The sequence below is a fragment of the Ranitomeya variabilis genome, chromosome 1, assembly GCF_051348905.1.
Source record: "Ranitomeya variabilis isolate aRanVar5 chromosome 1, aRanVar5.hap1, whole genome shotgun sequence".
Classification (NCBI taxonomy): Eukaryota; Metazoa; Chordata; class Amphibia; order Anura; family Dendrobatidae; genus Ranitomeya; species Ranitomeya variabilis.
The window spans coordinates 599,382,970-599,394,903 of NC_135232.1; the positions used below are offsets into that span (position 1 = coordinate 599,382,970).

Below are 11,934 nucleotides of genomic sequence, written 5' to 3' on the forward strand. Positions count from 1 at the left end.
ATTCTTATGTATTTCTCATTCACTTTACGTCACATTCGTTGTCTCATTTACCAACACACCTGCAGCACTCTCAACCATTACCACACACAAATAGGACATTCCCTTTTCTCAGCACATATTCATACCAAGTTTAAGAGCATGTGCCACGCTCGAAACGCGTCTAGTTCTATTAATCTCTCCCGTGTTTCCCCGACTTTCTCTTATCATGGACACAGTTCCACCACTATTTCTTGAATGTATCATTGTTTTTAACAAAATGGAATAAAGCTACTTCATGTTTTACCTGCAAGTTGGCATCCTATGAGCTGGATCAAAACTCTTTCTAGTGACTTAGTCACACCCCTCCAGGGTTAGTCCACCCCCACCAGCGTTATGCAGCTATCACTTAGAACAGCACAGCCATCACATAGCATAGAACAACCTATTAGAGCCTGTATAAAAGCTGACGTAGGGAAGGCAGCGCAGCAACCATGTTTTGGTGGATATGTTTAGGGAAATTATGTCACTTCACAGTCTACCAATATAAATAGAGTAAAAAGACAAAATCCTGTGTATATGCAGATTGTATAATAAAATAGCAGTAAAGAATTGTTACTCTTAGGCTACTTTCAGACATAGCGCATTTTTGAGCGCTATTTTGCGGGCGCTTTTCAAAAATGCGCAATGTCATTTTCGTCTGCCGGCAAAGTGAATGAGAAATTCACTTTGCCGTTCAGACACACCGCAAAAAAACGCGGCGCTTTTGTCTGCAAACACGCCGGCGTAAAAAGAATTGACATGTCAATTCTTTACGCAGCGGCGTGTCTGCGTATCCCCATAGGGCCCCATATTAACGTGCACACACAGCGCCTTTGTCCTGGGCGTCGGCGTCTTTGTACGGAGGGGTTGACACCCAGGACCGGACGTGACGTCGGACAGGAAGAGGGAAGCCCCCGCCCCCCAGTGAAGCAGCATGGATAAATGAATGAGCATAAACGTGGGGCTGCTGATCGAGACGGTAAGTATCCCCCGTGTGTGCCCCCCCTGTGCGTGTGTCCCCCCACTGTGTGTGTGCCGTGTGCGCCCTGTGTGTGTGCCGTGTCCCCCCCGCCCCCCCCGTGTGTATGTATGGGTATGTGCTGGGTCTGCTGCGGGGGGTGGGGTGGTCTTTGGTGTGTGTGTGTGTGTGTGTCTCTGTGTGCAGGCATTGTCTGATGGGACTACAAGTCCCATCGGGCTCTGCCTGCTACAGTGACAGTCAGTGACACAGTAGCCAATGATGGGACAGTAGTAGTCCCATCATCCGGCTAATGTGTTGAATGTAAAAAAAAAAAAAAAACAAAAAAAAACAACACACATATACAGTACATACACACATACAGAACATGCGCCGACATGCGTCACGCAACGGCATGCGCCATGCGACGACATGCGCCACGCAACGGCATGCGCCATGCGACGGCATGCGCCATGCGACGACATGCGCCACGCGACGGCATGCGCCATGCGACTGCATGCGCCATGCGACGGCGTACGACGACATGCGCCACGCGACGGCATGCGCCATGCGACGACATGCGCCACGCGACGGCATGCACCATGCGACGACATGCGCCACGCGACGGCATGCGCCACGCGACGGCGTACGACGACATGCGCCACGCGACGGCATGCGCTATGCGACTGCATGCGCCATGCGACGGCGTACGACGACATGCGCCATGCGGCGCCATGCGACGCCATGCGATGGCATGCGATGACATGCGCATACATACATACAGACATACAGTACATACATACAGACATACAGTACATATAACATAGATTACATACTCACCATCACTTGTCACTTTGATCCCCGAAGCCAGTGTCATAAAAAATATTAAAATAATAAACAACCAATATACTCCCTGATCCGCAGAAATCCAATTAAAAGGAGTGTCCCACGACGATCTCCCGTGGAGAACAGGAGCATCTGCTGATGCGACCACTGTCCAGGGGCTCCAGGAAGACAATGAGGGGAGGAAGGTATCCTTCCACAATGTATTCCCCACAATGTATTCCTACGCCCCTGTGAGAAAATAGTCCCTAGTTTCACTTTATGGCATGCTGTATGAGAAAGTTCCCACGCAGCTTTTTGCCATAAAGTGAGACCAGTGAACTATAGTAACCTCAGTGATGCACTGCAGGAGCCATTGTCCTTAAATACGGTGCACGTGGCACTTACATATGTGGCACTTACATACGTGGCACTTATATACATGGCACGTGGCACTTACATACGTGGCACTTACATACGTGGCACTTACATACGTGGCACGTGGCACTTAAATACGTGGCACGTGGCACTTACATACGTGGCACGTGGCACTTACATACGTGGCACTTACATACGTGGCACTTACATACGTGGCACTTACATACGTGGCACGTGGCACTTAAATACGTGGCACGTGGCACTTAAATACATGGCACGTGGCACTTACATACGTGGCACTTACATACGTGGCACTTACATACGTGGCACTTACATACGTGGCACGTGGCACTTACATACGTGGCACTTACATACGTGGCACGTGGCACTTAAATACGTGGCACGTGGCACTTAAATACGTGGCACTTACATACGTGGCACGTGGCACTTAAATACGTGGCACTTAAATACGTGGCACTTAAATACGTGGCACGTGGCACTGAAATACGTGGCACGTGGCACTTAAATACATAAAATATATTAAAATAATTTTATAAAATTGTGAAAGCGGGGAATACCCCATCCTGCATGGAAACCCCCGTTCTTTAAAAAAAAAAAAAAAAAAAAAATTCAGTGAATTGTGAAAGAAGGGAATCCACCTCCTGCATGGATACCCCCTTTTCTGAATATTTTTTTTTTTCGTATTCATTACACAGTGAAAGCGGGGAATCCACAGTCTTGCAGGGAAGGCCCATTTGTTTGTTTTTTTTGGTGTTTTTTTTGTAATAAAAAGGCGTAAGCGTAGAATCCCTATTTATTTCCAATTTGGTTTTAAAACCTAGCAAAATATTTATTATAAAAAACGCTCTTCACTGGATTTTCTGTCCCGTGTGTGTCCCCTGTGCGTGTGTGTCCCGTATGCGTGTGAAGGTAATAACAAGCAGTTGGGGTTGTCATTCCTCAGCAGCCTGTGTTACTTTTTCTGCCTCTATCAAGTTTGTCAAATTTTGTGTGTATAACTAATAGTAGTTAATGTTTTACCTTTTTTAGGTTCAAAACTTCCCATGTCTTTGGGATAAGGGGTGCCGGGAGTTTTCCAACAAATATACAAAAACTGCTTCCTGGCACAAGGTCTGTGTCACCCTCTATCCCCTGTACGAGTCATACACAAAGGAGCGGCAAAAAGAAACTTGTAAATATTTTCCATTTTGGAGGAGTATTTTTGAATTTCTTGTCTGTATGTAGTTGAATAGTATATTAATAGGTTCAATTTTTCACTTTTTAGTTTCAGCCTTGAAAACCCGCTGGAGGTCGGTGAGGGACAGATTTACACGGTCACGGTCAGAAGCACCAAGTGGCTCTGCGGCACCTGCTTCTCAAGAGCGTTTTGAACAGGAACTCCAATTTTTAAACGGCAGTCTACATTACCGACCGTAAGTATCAGTAACGTCTTTAATTTTGAATAGAAAATAAAATGTATTAAAACTATTGTTTTGATGTTTCTCTTTACAGAACCATAGGCAATGTCCAGCCGATGACCGAAATCCCGGCCACAGCAACAACTCCAGTGTATGAACATGCTTCACAGCCTGCTACCAGCTCTCTTCCAAATGAGCCAAGGCCTGACCTTTCTACCCAAAATGATGATCTGCCCCTCTCCGAGACTAGTTCATTGGCATCGCCACCACCGCCACCAACACCACCTCCACCTCCAGCCTCAACACAGAGGAAGAGGAAAAGAGGCTCTTCAAAGGAGGATGAGGAGACGGCTGCCTTGGCAAGGGCAATTTCTCTAATTGATCGCCAACCTGAAGAGGATCAATTCTCAGCATATGGAACCACTCTAGCTTCCAGAATGCGTACTATGTCCCCCGAGGTCCAGGACTCCTGCATGACGTATCTTTCAATGGCGGTGACATGTTTTAAGAAGTATCCGCATATAAATCCAACCTTTGAAGAAATGGTTTGTTCACTAAACCACATCTGGCATCCACCGACGCCGACTCCTCTTGCACCTGCAGCAGCATTCAATAAACCTCTGCCATCTGCTCCAAGTGCTGCTGCAGGTGCACCAACATCCAGAGTAGTAGCCCAGTCTGAAGAACACCATCCAGACTGGAGCTACTACTCATATTCACAAAGCCTATATGAGGACCAGTAGGCATAATGTTGCTTTTCATGTTTAAAACGCCATGATGTCCAAGTCCACTCCTCAGTTTCCGCCAAGAGGGCATGTTTCCAGCTCTGATTAGTGTTGCGCAAGTGCCGAATGACTCACCGTCAGTGGTGACGGGGAAAGGGCCTTGCGCAATACTAATGAAAGCTGGAAGCATGCCCTCCTGGCGGCAATTAATGAGTGGACTTGGACATCCACAGGTTTATAAACCCATTTTGGGGATGTTTACAGTGTTTACGTGTGGAATTTTGTTAATAACAAAAAAAAACAACAAATCATTCTATTCTCAATTTTATTAGAAAAGTTTTTCAATTTTGACAGTTACTACAAATAAATATTTGAACTTTTAACTATGATGTAGTCTGCTTCTTTGATTTGTCGACCATGGCCAAAAATACACATTACATAACACCCACTTGCCATGAATAGAGGACACCCCCTAGAAATCAGATATACTACGAGGGGAACTGCTGAATAGAAGGCACTCTATATCTATGGTAGAAGAACTCACAGGAGTGTCAGGAATAACGTACAGCAAACAATGTGGAGTACCGGAAAACTCCAGTGTTAACTCCAGTGTGTATTGTATTCTGAGTCATAAAGACAGGAAATGACCTCAATGACTCTTTTTTTTTTCACCTTTTTTTTTTTTTCAAACAAACTTTAATTTCAGTACACAATGCTGAAAAAAACGCAGCTGCAAAAAACGCAGCAAAAAACGCAGCAAAAAACGCAGTGTGTGAAAGCAGCTGCGTTTTTTGCCTGCGTAAAAAAACGCAGGTAAAGCAGCAGCAAAATACGCGCGCGTAAAAATACGCAGCAAATATGCTGTGTGTGAAAGTAGCCTTACTGTATCATGGCCTGCTTAGAATCTGTACATATCAGTGGTATTTACTGGTGCTGAGCAGTTATGCCAGTATTATTGCAAGCAACCACCAAGGACACTAATTGATTGCAGTGATCTAGTGCTCACAGTCTGCAGATATAAACCATTCATCTCCGCTGGTTTGGCAAGGAATTGAAAAGGTGAGTAGCGTTTCTTTTTTAATGTTAAAACATTTGAACTTATTTCTAGAAACTTGACAACCTCTTTAAACAAACTTAGATTATAATGTTGGGGCTTTGACATTAGGAAAAAAGTGTATGTTAGCAAGAAAAAGTGAAATCATTGCCAGTAATAAATAATTTTCAAACATGAGTGCATTCTTCCGAGCTTCTGTCAGTAATTATCTACAACGTTGTTCTTTGTTCCAGGTTCTGGATAATTCAATGGAGAATTCCAATCAAACTCTTCCAAGTTGGTTCATCCTAGTTGGATTATCTTCAGTCCTTTACCTCCAAACTATAGAGTTCATGATATTCATGGTGATGTATCTCATCACATTGGTGGGAAATTGTCTCATTCTCCTTACAGTGAGAATCAGTACTACATTACACACCCCGATGTACTTCTTCCTAAGTAATCTCTCTTTCATTGACATCTGTTTCTCCTCTACCATAGTTCCCATAATCCTCATAAATACTGTATCCACTGACAAGAGTATTTCTGTAGGGGGTTGTGCCTTCCAGATGTTCTTAGCATTAACACTTGGGGCAGCAGAGTGCATCCTTCTTGCCGTTATGGCTTATGATAGGTTTGCAGCCATTTGTAGACCTCTGCACTACAGTAGTATTATGAACATGAAATTTTGCATTATATTAGCCCTAATACCATGGACTGTTGGTGTCATAGATGCCTGTATACAAGTGGCCCTCACCTGGAGACTTCCCTTCTGTAGGACTCATGATCTTAATCATTTCTTTTGTGAAGTACCTCCATTCTTCCGACTCTCTTGCCAAGATACTTGGCTTAATGAGATAACAATTTATGTTGCAGCCGGGATCATTGTTTTATGTTCTTTTCTCTTAACCTTGATTTCCTATGTTTACATCATCTCCACCATTTTAAAGATTCGCTCCTCAAAAGGAAGACAGGCAGTTTTCTCTACATGCACCTCCCACCTCACTGTTGTCACACTCTATTATGGAACCATCTCGTTCATGTATATTCAGCCTCGATCATCCCACTCTCCGGAGACAGACAAGATTATATCTGTTCTCTATACAGTGGTCACTCCAATGTTGAATCCCATCATTTACAGCTTCAGAAATAAAGATGTTAAGAACTCTATAATAAAAAATATCAAAAACCAAGCCAAACTGTCTAAAAACATTCTGGCGTGACTTATCATGGTTGATCTTTGCATTTGTTAATAAAGCAGATATTTTTTTTATGAAAGCCATATATGGTGGTCTAAAGTACAGAGGGTATTGGTCAATGACACTAGTTCTACTAGTCTACAATAGAATACACCATTTGTTTTATTTTCTGGAGATCTTAGGTAAAAATGGGGGTTAATACATGTGGTTAAGTGTAAAATATGTGCTTTATGCCTGGTAGTATGGAGGTTAAAATTTTCCTGGTGGACTAAGGGGGCCGATACATGGTAGTTTATTTACCTCCCTAAGTTACAGCAATTCCTGCAGTGCCTTGTCTGGGAGTTCTATCTGAACATCATGTTCATCCTATCATGTTCAGTTTCTCTTCTGGACATTAAGAGAACAGCTACATAGTTTATTCAGTGATTGGATACAACTTTTTATCTTCGCTCTGCCCAATCAGGAAGAAGTTTCTGGGTCTAATTAAAAAAAATACTCACTTTTAATAAGATTTTGGTCGACTTCCACTTAGCTGGTGATCACACAGTCCCCATCCACATAAACTCACCAGTTACCTCTGCTCTTCTATGCCAATGCTCAGAGCAATACTGCCTGTTACCACAATTGCACCTCTAGTCCCATAAATGATTCACTGTGCAGCACTTTCTCAGACACTGTGTAACACTGTGTAACATACTCAGGCTTCTAGCCTACTATTTCTTATGAGGGATACGTCTAGGCCTAAGGTTTACATCCAACACAGGTTCTCCAGGACTCTTAGAAGGTCTAAAGCTAATGTCCACTACCTGTCCTGCTAAAACTTCCCATCACCCAATGTGGAGACACACCATTGTATCTAAATTAACCAGATGTATATTTTTAGCAAGCCAGAAAGAATAGACTGTTATCTATATGTTGACTTTTAAATGTATGTGTTTCTTTCTAGTTGATCAAGAAAATAGACTTTTGCTTGTGTTAACTTGTAAAATTGTTTTGTAAGTTGACATTTGATGTAACATACTGTGCTCTTATCCTGGATAACTAGTGATATTTGATGATATACTAATTATACATTTTCCATGCCACCCAGTTTGCTGGCATTCATATCAGCGGAGGAAAATTTATGCAAATAGATTAAATAATCATGCAATGCAATTTGATCTTATCAGCATTACCTGTAAATACTGAATGAAGGACACTTGGTAATTATAAAAAGAGATTATATGTCTCTTGTGATGCAGTGACCCATGTTACAGGCAGGGGGCGCTGTATGTGCTCCTCAGGATATGCATGGAGACGTATCTGTAATGGTGAGGTGAAACAGTGACCAGCAGGATTGTAAATGGCCGGTATGTGTCGAAGAGGGAGTCTGCGCTGTTAGCCTGAAGTAAGGTTGCTCTGGGACCTGTAGTCCCACAAGTATTTGTGTTTTACTTAAAAGAGAGGCTTGCAGGGTTAATTGGAGAGGTGGGTGGGTCTGGCTAACCACACACACCTCCCACCTATGGAGGTGGTTACAGCTACATAATGTGACCAGGGTTTGGTAACATGTTGAAGAGTGTATGGATCTGTTTGGTCCATGCGCAAGGTCCTGGAAGCCTATGTGCTGGGAATGATATTGTAACACCCCAGGTTCCTTGTTGTTACAGTGGCATTTCTTTCCTCACAGGAAGAATGATGCCATGCTTCAAAGCGAGGAAGGATCCCTTTGACAGGTATTCAGCACATACAACACTGTTCTGACTCCAGGCCAGAAGGGGGAGCTCTACACCTGACTTCAGGGAAGCTGCTGTCTCTGGTCAGGAGGAGGAGTCAGTTGCTAGGCAGTTGGAGTTAGACAGTTGGTGAGAGGAGAGCGAGGAGTGAGGAAGGAAAGCTGGGGCCGTGCAGACGAGTGATTCTACAGCTCCTGGGAAGAGCAAAGAGAGCAGAGCAACTTGTAAAGAGACTGAAAGGGAAAAGAAGCAAAAGGCGAAGTAAAAAGCTGGTGAGAGAAGCTGCTAGTGAGCTTCCTCCATGCTGAGCGTGGATACCGGTAGCCTGAAGACTGAGGTTGTTCAGTACTTTATGTCTCACAGCAGAAACCACTAGCAGCTAGGCGCGGGAGCGCTGCTGAGACACATCATCTATCACGTCCCCAACCTGACTGGACACTGTCCAAATCTATCTATAACCTCCGTTACTACTTACCAGCAACCCCCATATCCCATAGGGGATCTATGCCAATCTACATAGTGTACCATTTTTACAGCGACAATGTGAGTAAGACTCGGGAGAGTCGAAATGTCAAAGTTCGGTCGCTTACTGTATATACTACACCATTTCTGCTCCCTTAATGATGTTATGTGAATAAAAATCATACATTGCATATAATTATCTACAGAGTGTGCGGTGTATCCTAATTTCTTATACTGTTTGGGACTTTCATAGTCCATTACACCTGCACCTCGCCTTTTCTGACTGAGTGTGTCATGGAAATTTGGTTTGGATAAATTTATCCCTGTGTGTGCTGCGGCCGTTCCCAATAAGATCGAGTATTTGAGCACTCATCAAGAATGGACTGTACACCATTGTGACAGAAAAACATTCCATCAATACTGATCATTTATTGTACATACATAGTTTTATAATTGCATATAGAAAGGAGTGGTTAGTTAATTACCATATTGTCTAGCTATTATTTCATTGGCTGACTGAGTACATAATGTATTTAACTGAGTACATGACATATTCTGACTGAAGTCTACCTGGCAACAAGCTGATTTAGCACTCTTGGACGTAGCTGTCACCCTTATCCTGCTATTTCAGCAAGACTGAGCGATATTCTAGACATTACTTCAGGACATCTGGCCTAAGTTCCTGTTTTTGCCTGGAAAACCCAATACAATCTGTCTGGCTTATATCAGTTTATGTCAGCCATTTTAAACCATTGATTATTGTTAGGGCTAGCGAAACGCACTGATTAAATATAGATGTTTTTATTGGTGCGTTCGCAGCCCGGGGTCCACCGTGCAGGAGGAACCTGCTGCTAGCAAATGACGGCACTATATGGCGGTTTAAGCGAACTCTGTTACTTCACAGAGTCGCACGGAAACAAGACGCTGTGCCCTGTTAACCCCACAGGAGTTCACAGCTAACTGCCGAGCTGAAGGCAGTCTGTGGTCACACACACATACAATCTCCTCACCGGAGAAGCCGGTATTCTAGGAGCTTATTTCAGCCGGGGCCCTAAATCCACGCACACAATCTCCTCGCCAGAGGTGCCGGCATTCTAGGGGCTTATTTCAGCCAAGTCCCTGAACACACATAAATGTGACCACACTGGTGCATGCACATAACAGATTTGATACTAGCGCATGGCCGTGCGGCCATGCGAGCCTTATATAGCTGCAGCAAGTAAAAGACCTTCCTAGAAGGACCAATGAGAGACTGCCATAAATGAGCATGTGACCCTAGATCTCCACTGAGAGATCTTGCCCTGGGCATGCTCAGTGTGTGCAGAGCAGGACTTAGTCCTAGCACCTACAGGACTTTCCTGAAAGGACCAATGGACTTAGCTGCAGTATCTGACCATGTGACCCTCGATCCCAACTGAGAGATCTTACTCAGGGCATGCTCAGAATGAGAAAAGCAGGACTTAGTCCCAGAAGCGTCTGCTCGCCGCTGCCCAGCACTGACTTCAATGGCAGAAGCAGGAAAAGCAGCAGTAACTCTTTGTACAGAGTGGGACTGAGCAAAGGATCGAGACCGACGTCTCCGCTGAGAAGGCTCCACTGCGGCAGGAGAAGAATGGGAGACCGCAGCGGAGATGGCCTGAGATTCCCCCTGTGCAGAGGTGGGAACTCGACCCCTAACAGATTATAATGTATATATTAGCTGTGAGTATACATGCAAGTGAGATCTACATGATATATATATATTTCTATCACAAGCCCCCCTTAGATATCACTTGCCCTAATCCTCGCCTCCTGTCCCAAAGCGCTGCAACTCTTTTGTGCTGCTGGTGAACTGACGCAAGCCTAGCGCCTACGCCCCACTCCATACAGACTTTTCGCAAATGGGCGTTCAGGAGATCTGTCCCTAACGGGAGTTCGTTGCAATCAGTCTCTTAGTCAACAGCATGTATAGTGAGTGGTGTGTATTCTTTATCAGGTAGGTCATCTATTCGGTCAGGCAGGGCATCCACAACATCATTCTGGCTTGGGTGTCATCTTCTGGTAGGTGAGCTTTCTTGCAATGCGATGAGTGGATCCAAGTGGGTCTTCCCTCCAGTTTCACAGAGGTTGGTGTCATCAGCAGCACTTGAACAGGACCATCAAATCTGGGATCGAGTGGTGTTCTCCTTACATACTTTTTCATCAACACCCAGTCTCCTGGCTTCAAGGAGTGCATACAGGACACTGAATCTGGATCTGGCAATGAAGAAAAAAACTCAAGAATGGATGTTAGCAAGTTTCTTGGTGAGTTCAATTACATAAGCAGACAAAGTATCATATTACATAGTCAGCTGCTGAGGGAAAGAATACCCCTAACCTGGGACTAGACCCAAACAAAATTTCATATGGTGACAGCTTTTCTGGGTCTCTGGAAGTGTGCCTAACACTGAGTAGTATGATTGGGAGTGTCTCATGCCATGATTTGTTTGCCTCTTGGGCAACATTCAACATCCTGTTCTTAAGTGTCCCATTCAGTTTTTCCACTTTCTCGCTACTCTGTGGATTGTAAGGAGTGTGTAGGCCTAAGTCTGACCCTACTGCTGACCAGATCTCCCGTATGAGATTTGCTGTGAATGCGGGTCCCTGGTCACTCTCTATCACTTCTAGGACCCCATATCTGCATATCTCATCTCTGAGAGTAGCTTCTTTGCAGTAGTCTTTGCTGACTGGTTCCTCACTGGGAAAGCTTCTGGCCATCCTGAGAACACATCCACGACCAAAAAGGGCATATTCGAATCCTCCACTTGGCGACATTTGGATGTGGTCTATCTGGATCCTCTGGAAGGGGTACAGTGGTCTGGCAAGATGATGTGTGGGAACTTTCTCCATTCTTCCGGGGTTGCATTTGCTGCAGGTCAAACAGCTGCTAGTGAGCTTGGCTGTTAGGGTGGAGATCCCTGGAGCGAACCAGTAAGCAACAATCAGATCATTCTTCTGTGTCTTTGATCTGTGTGTGGGCCCATGTGCCCACTGGACCACCATAGGGCATAGGGTAGATACTTCGGGGTAAACAGGGTTCGTAGTTCATTGAGTATACCCTTCATTCTTCATGTGTTGCTCCCTTCCGCATCCAGCATTCCTTCTTGTCCTTTGGGGCTTGCTCTTGCAGCTTTTTGAGCAGATCCCAGGACGTCATCTGGTCAGGTTTCTTGTCTTCAGTCGTCATG

At 44.5% G+C, this 11,934-nt stretch overlaps 1 protein-coding gene across 1 annotated transcript; it reads left to right on the forward strand.

Annotated features, from left to right (window-relative positions):
• The first annotated feature begins 5,621 nt into the window (after positions 1-5,621).
• On the forward strand, positions 5,622-6,575 carry LOC143797949 (olfactory receptor 5AS1-like). The gene has a single exon (XM_077281098.1). The coding sequence runs from the start codon at positions 5,622-5,624 to the stop codon at positions 6,573-6,575; it is 954 nt and encodes a 317-aa protein (XP_077137213.1).
• The last annotated feature ends 5,359 nt before the right edge of the window (positions 6,576-11,934 follow it).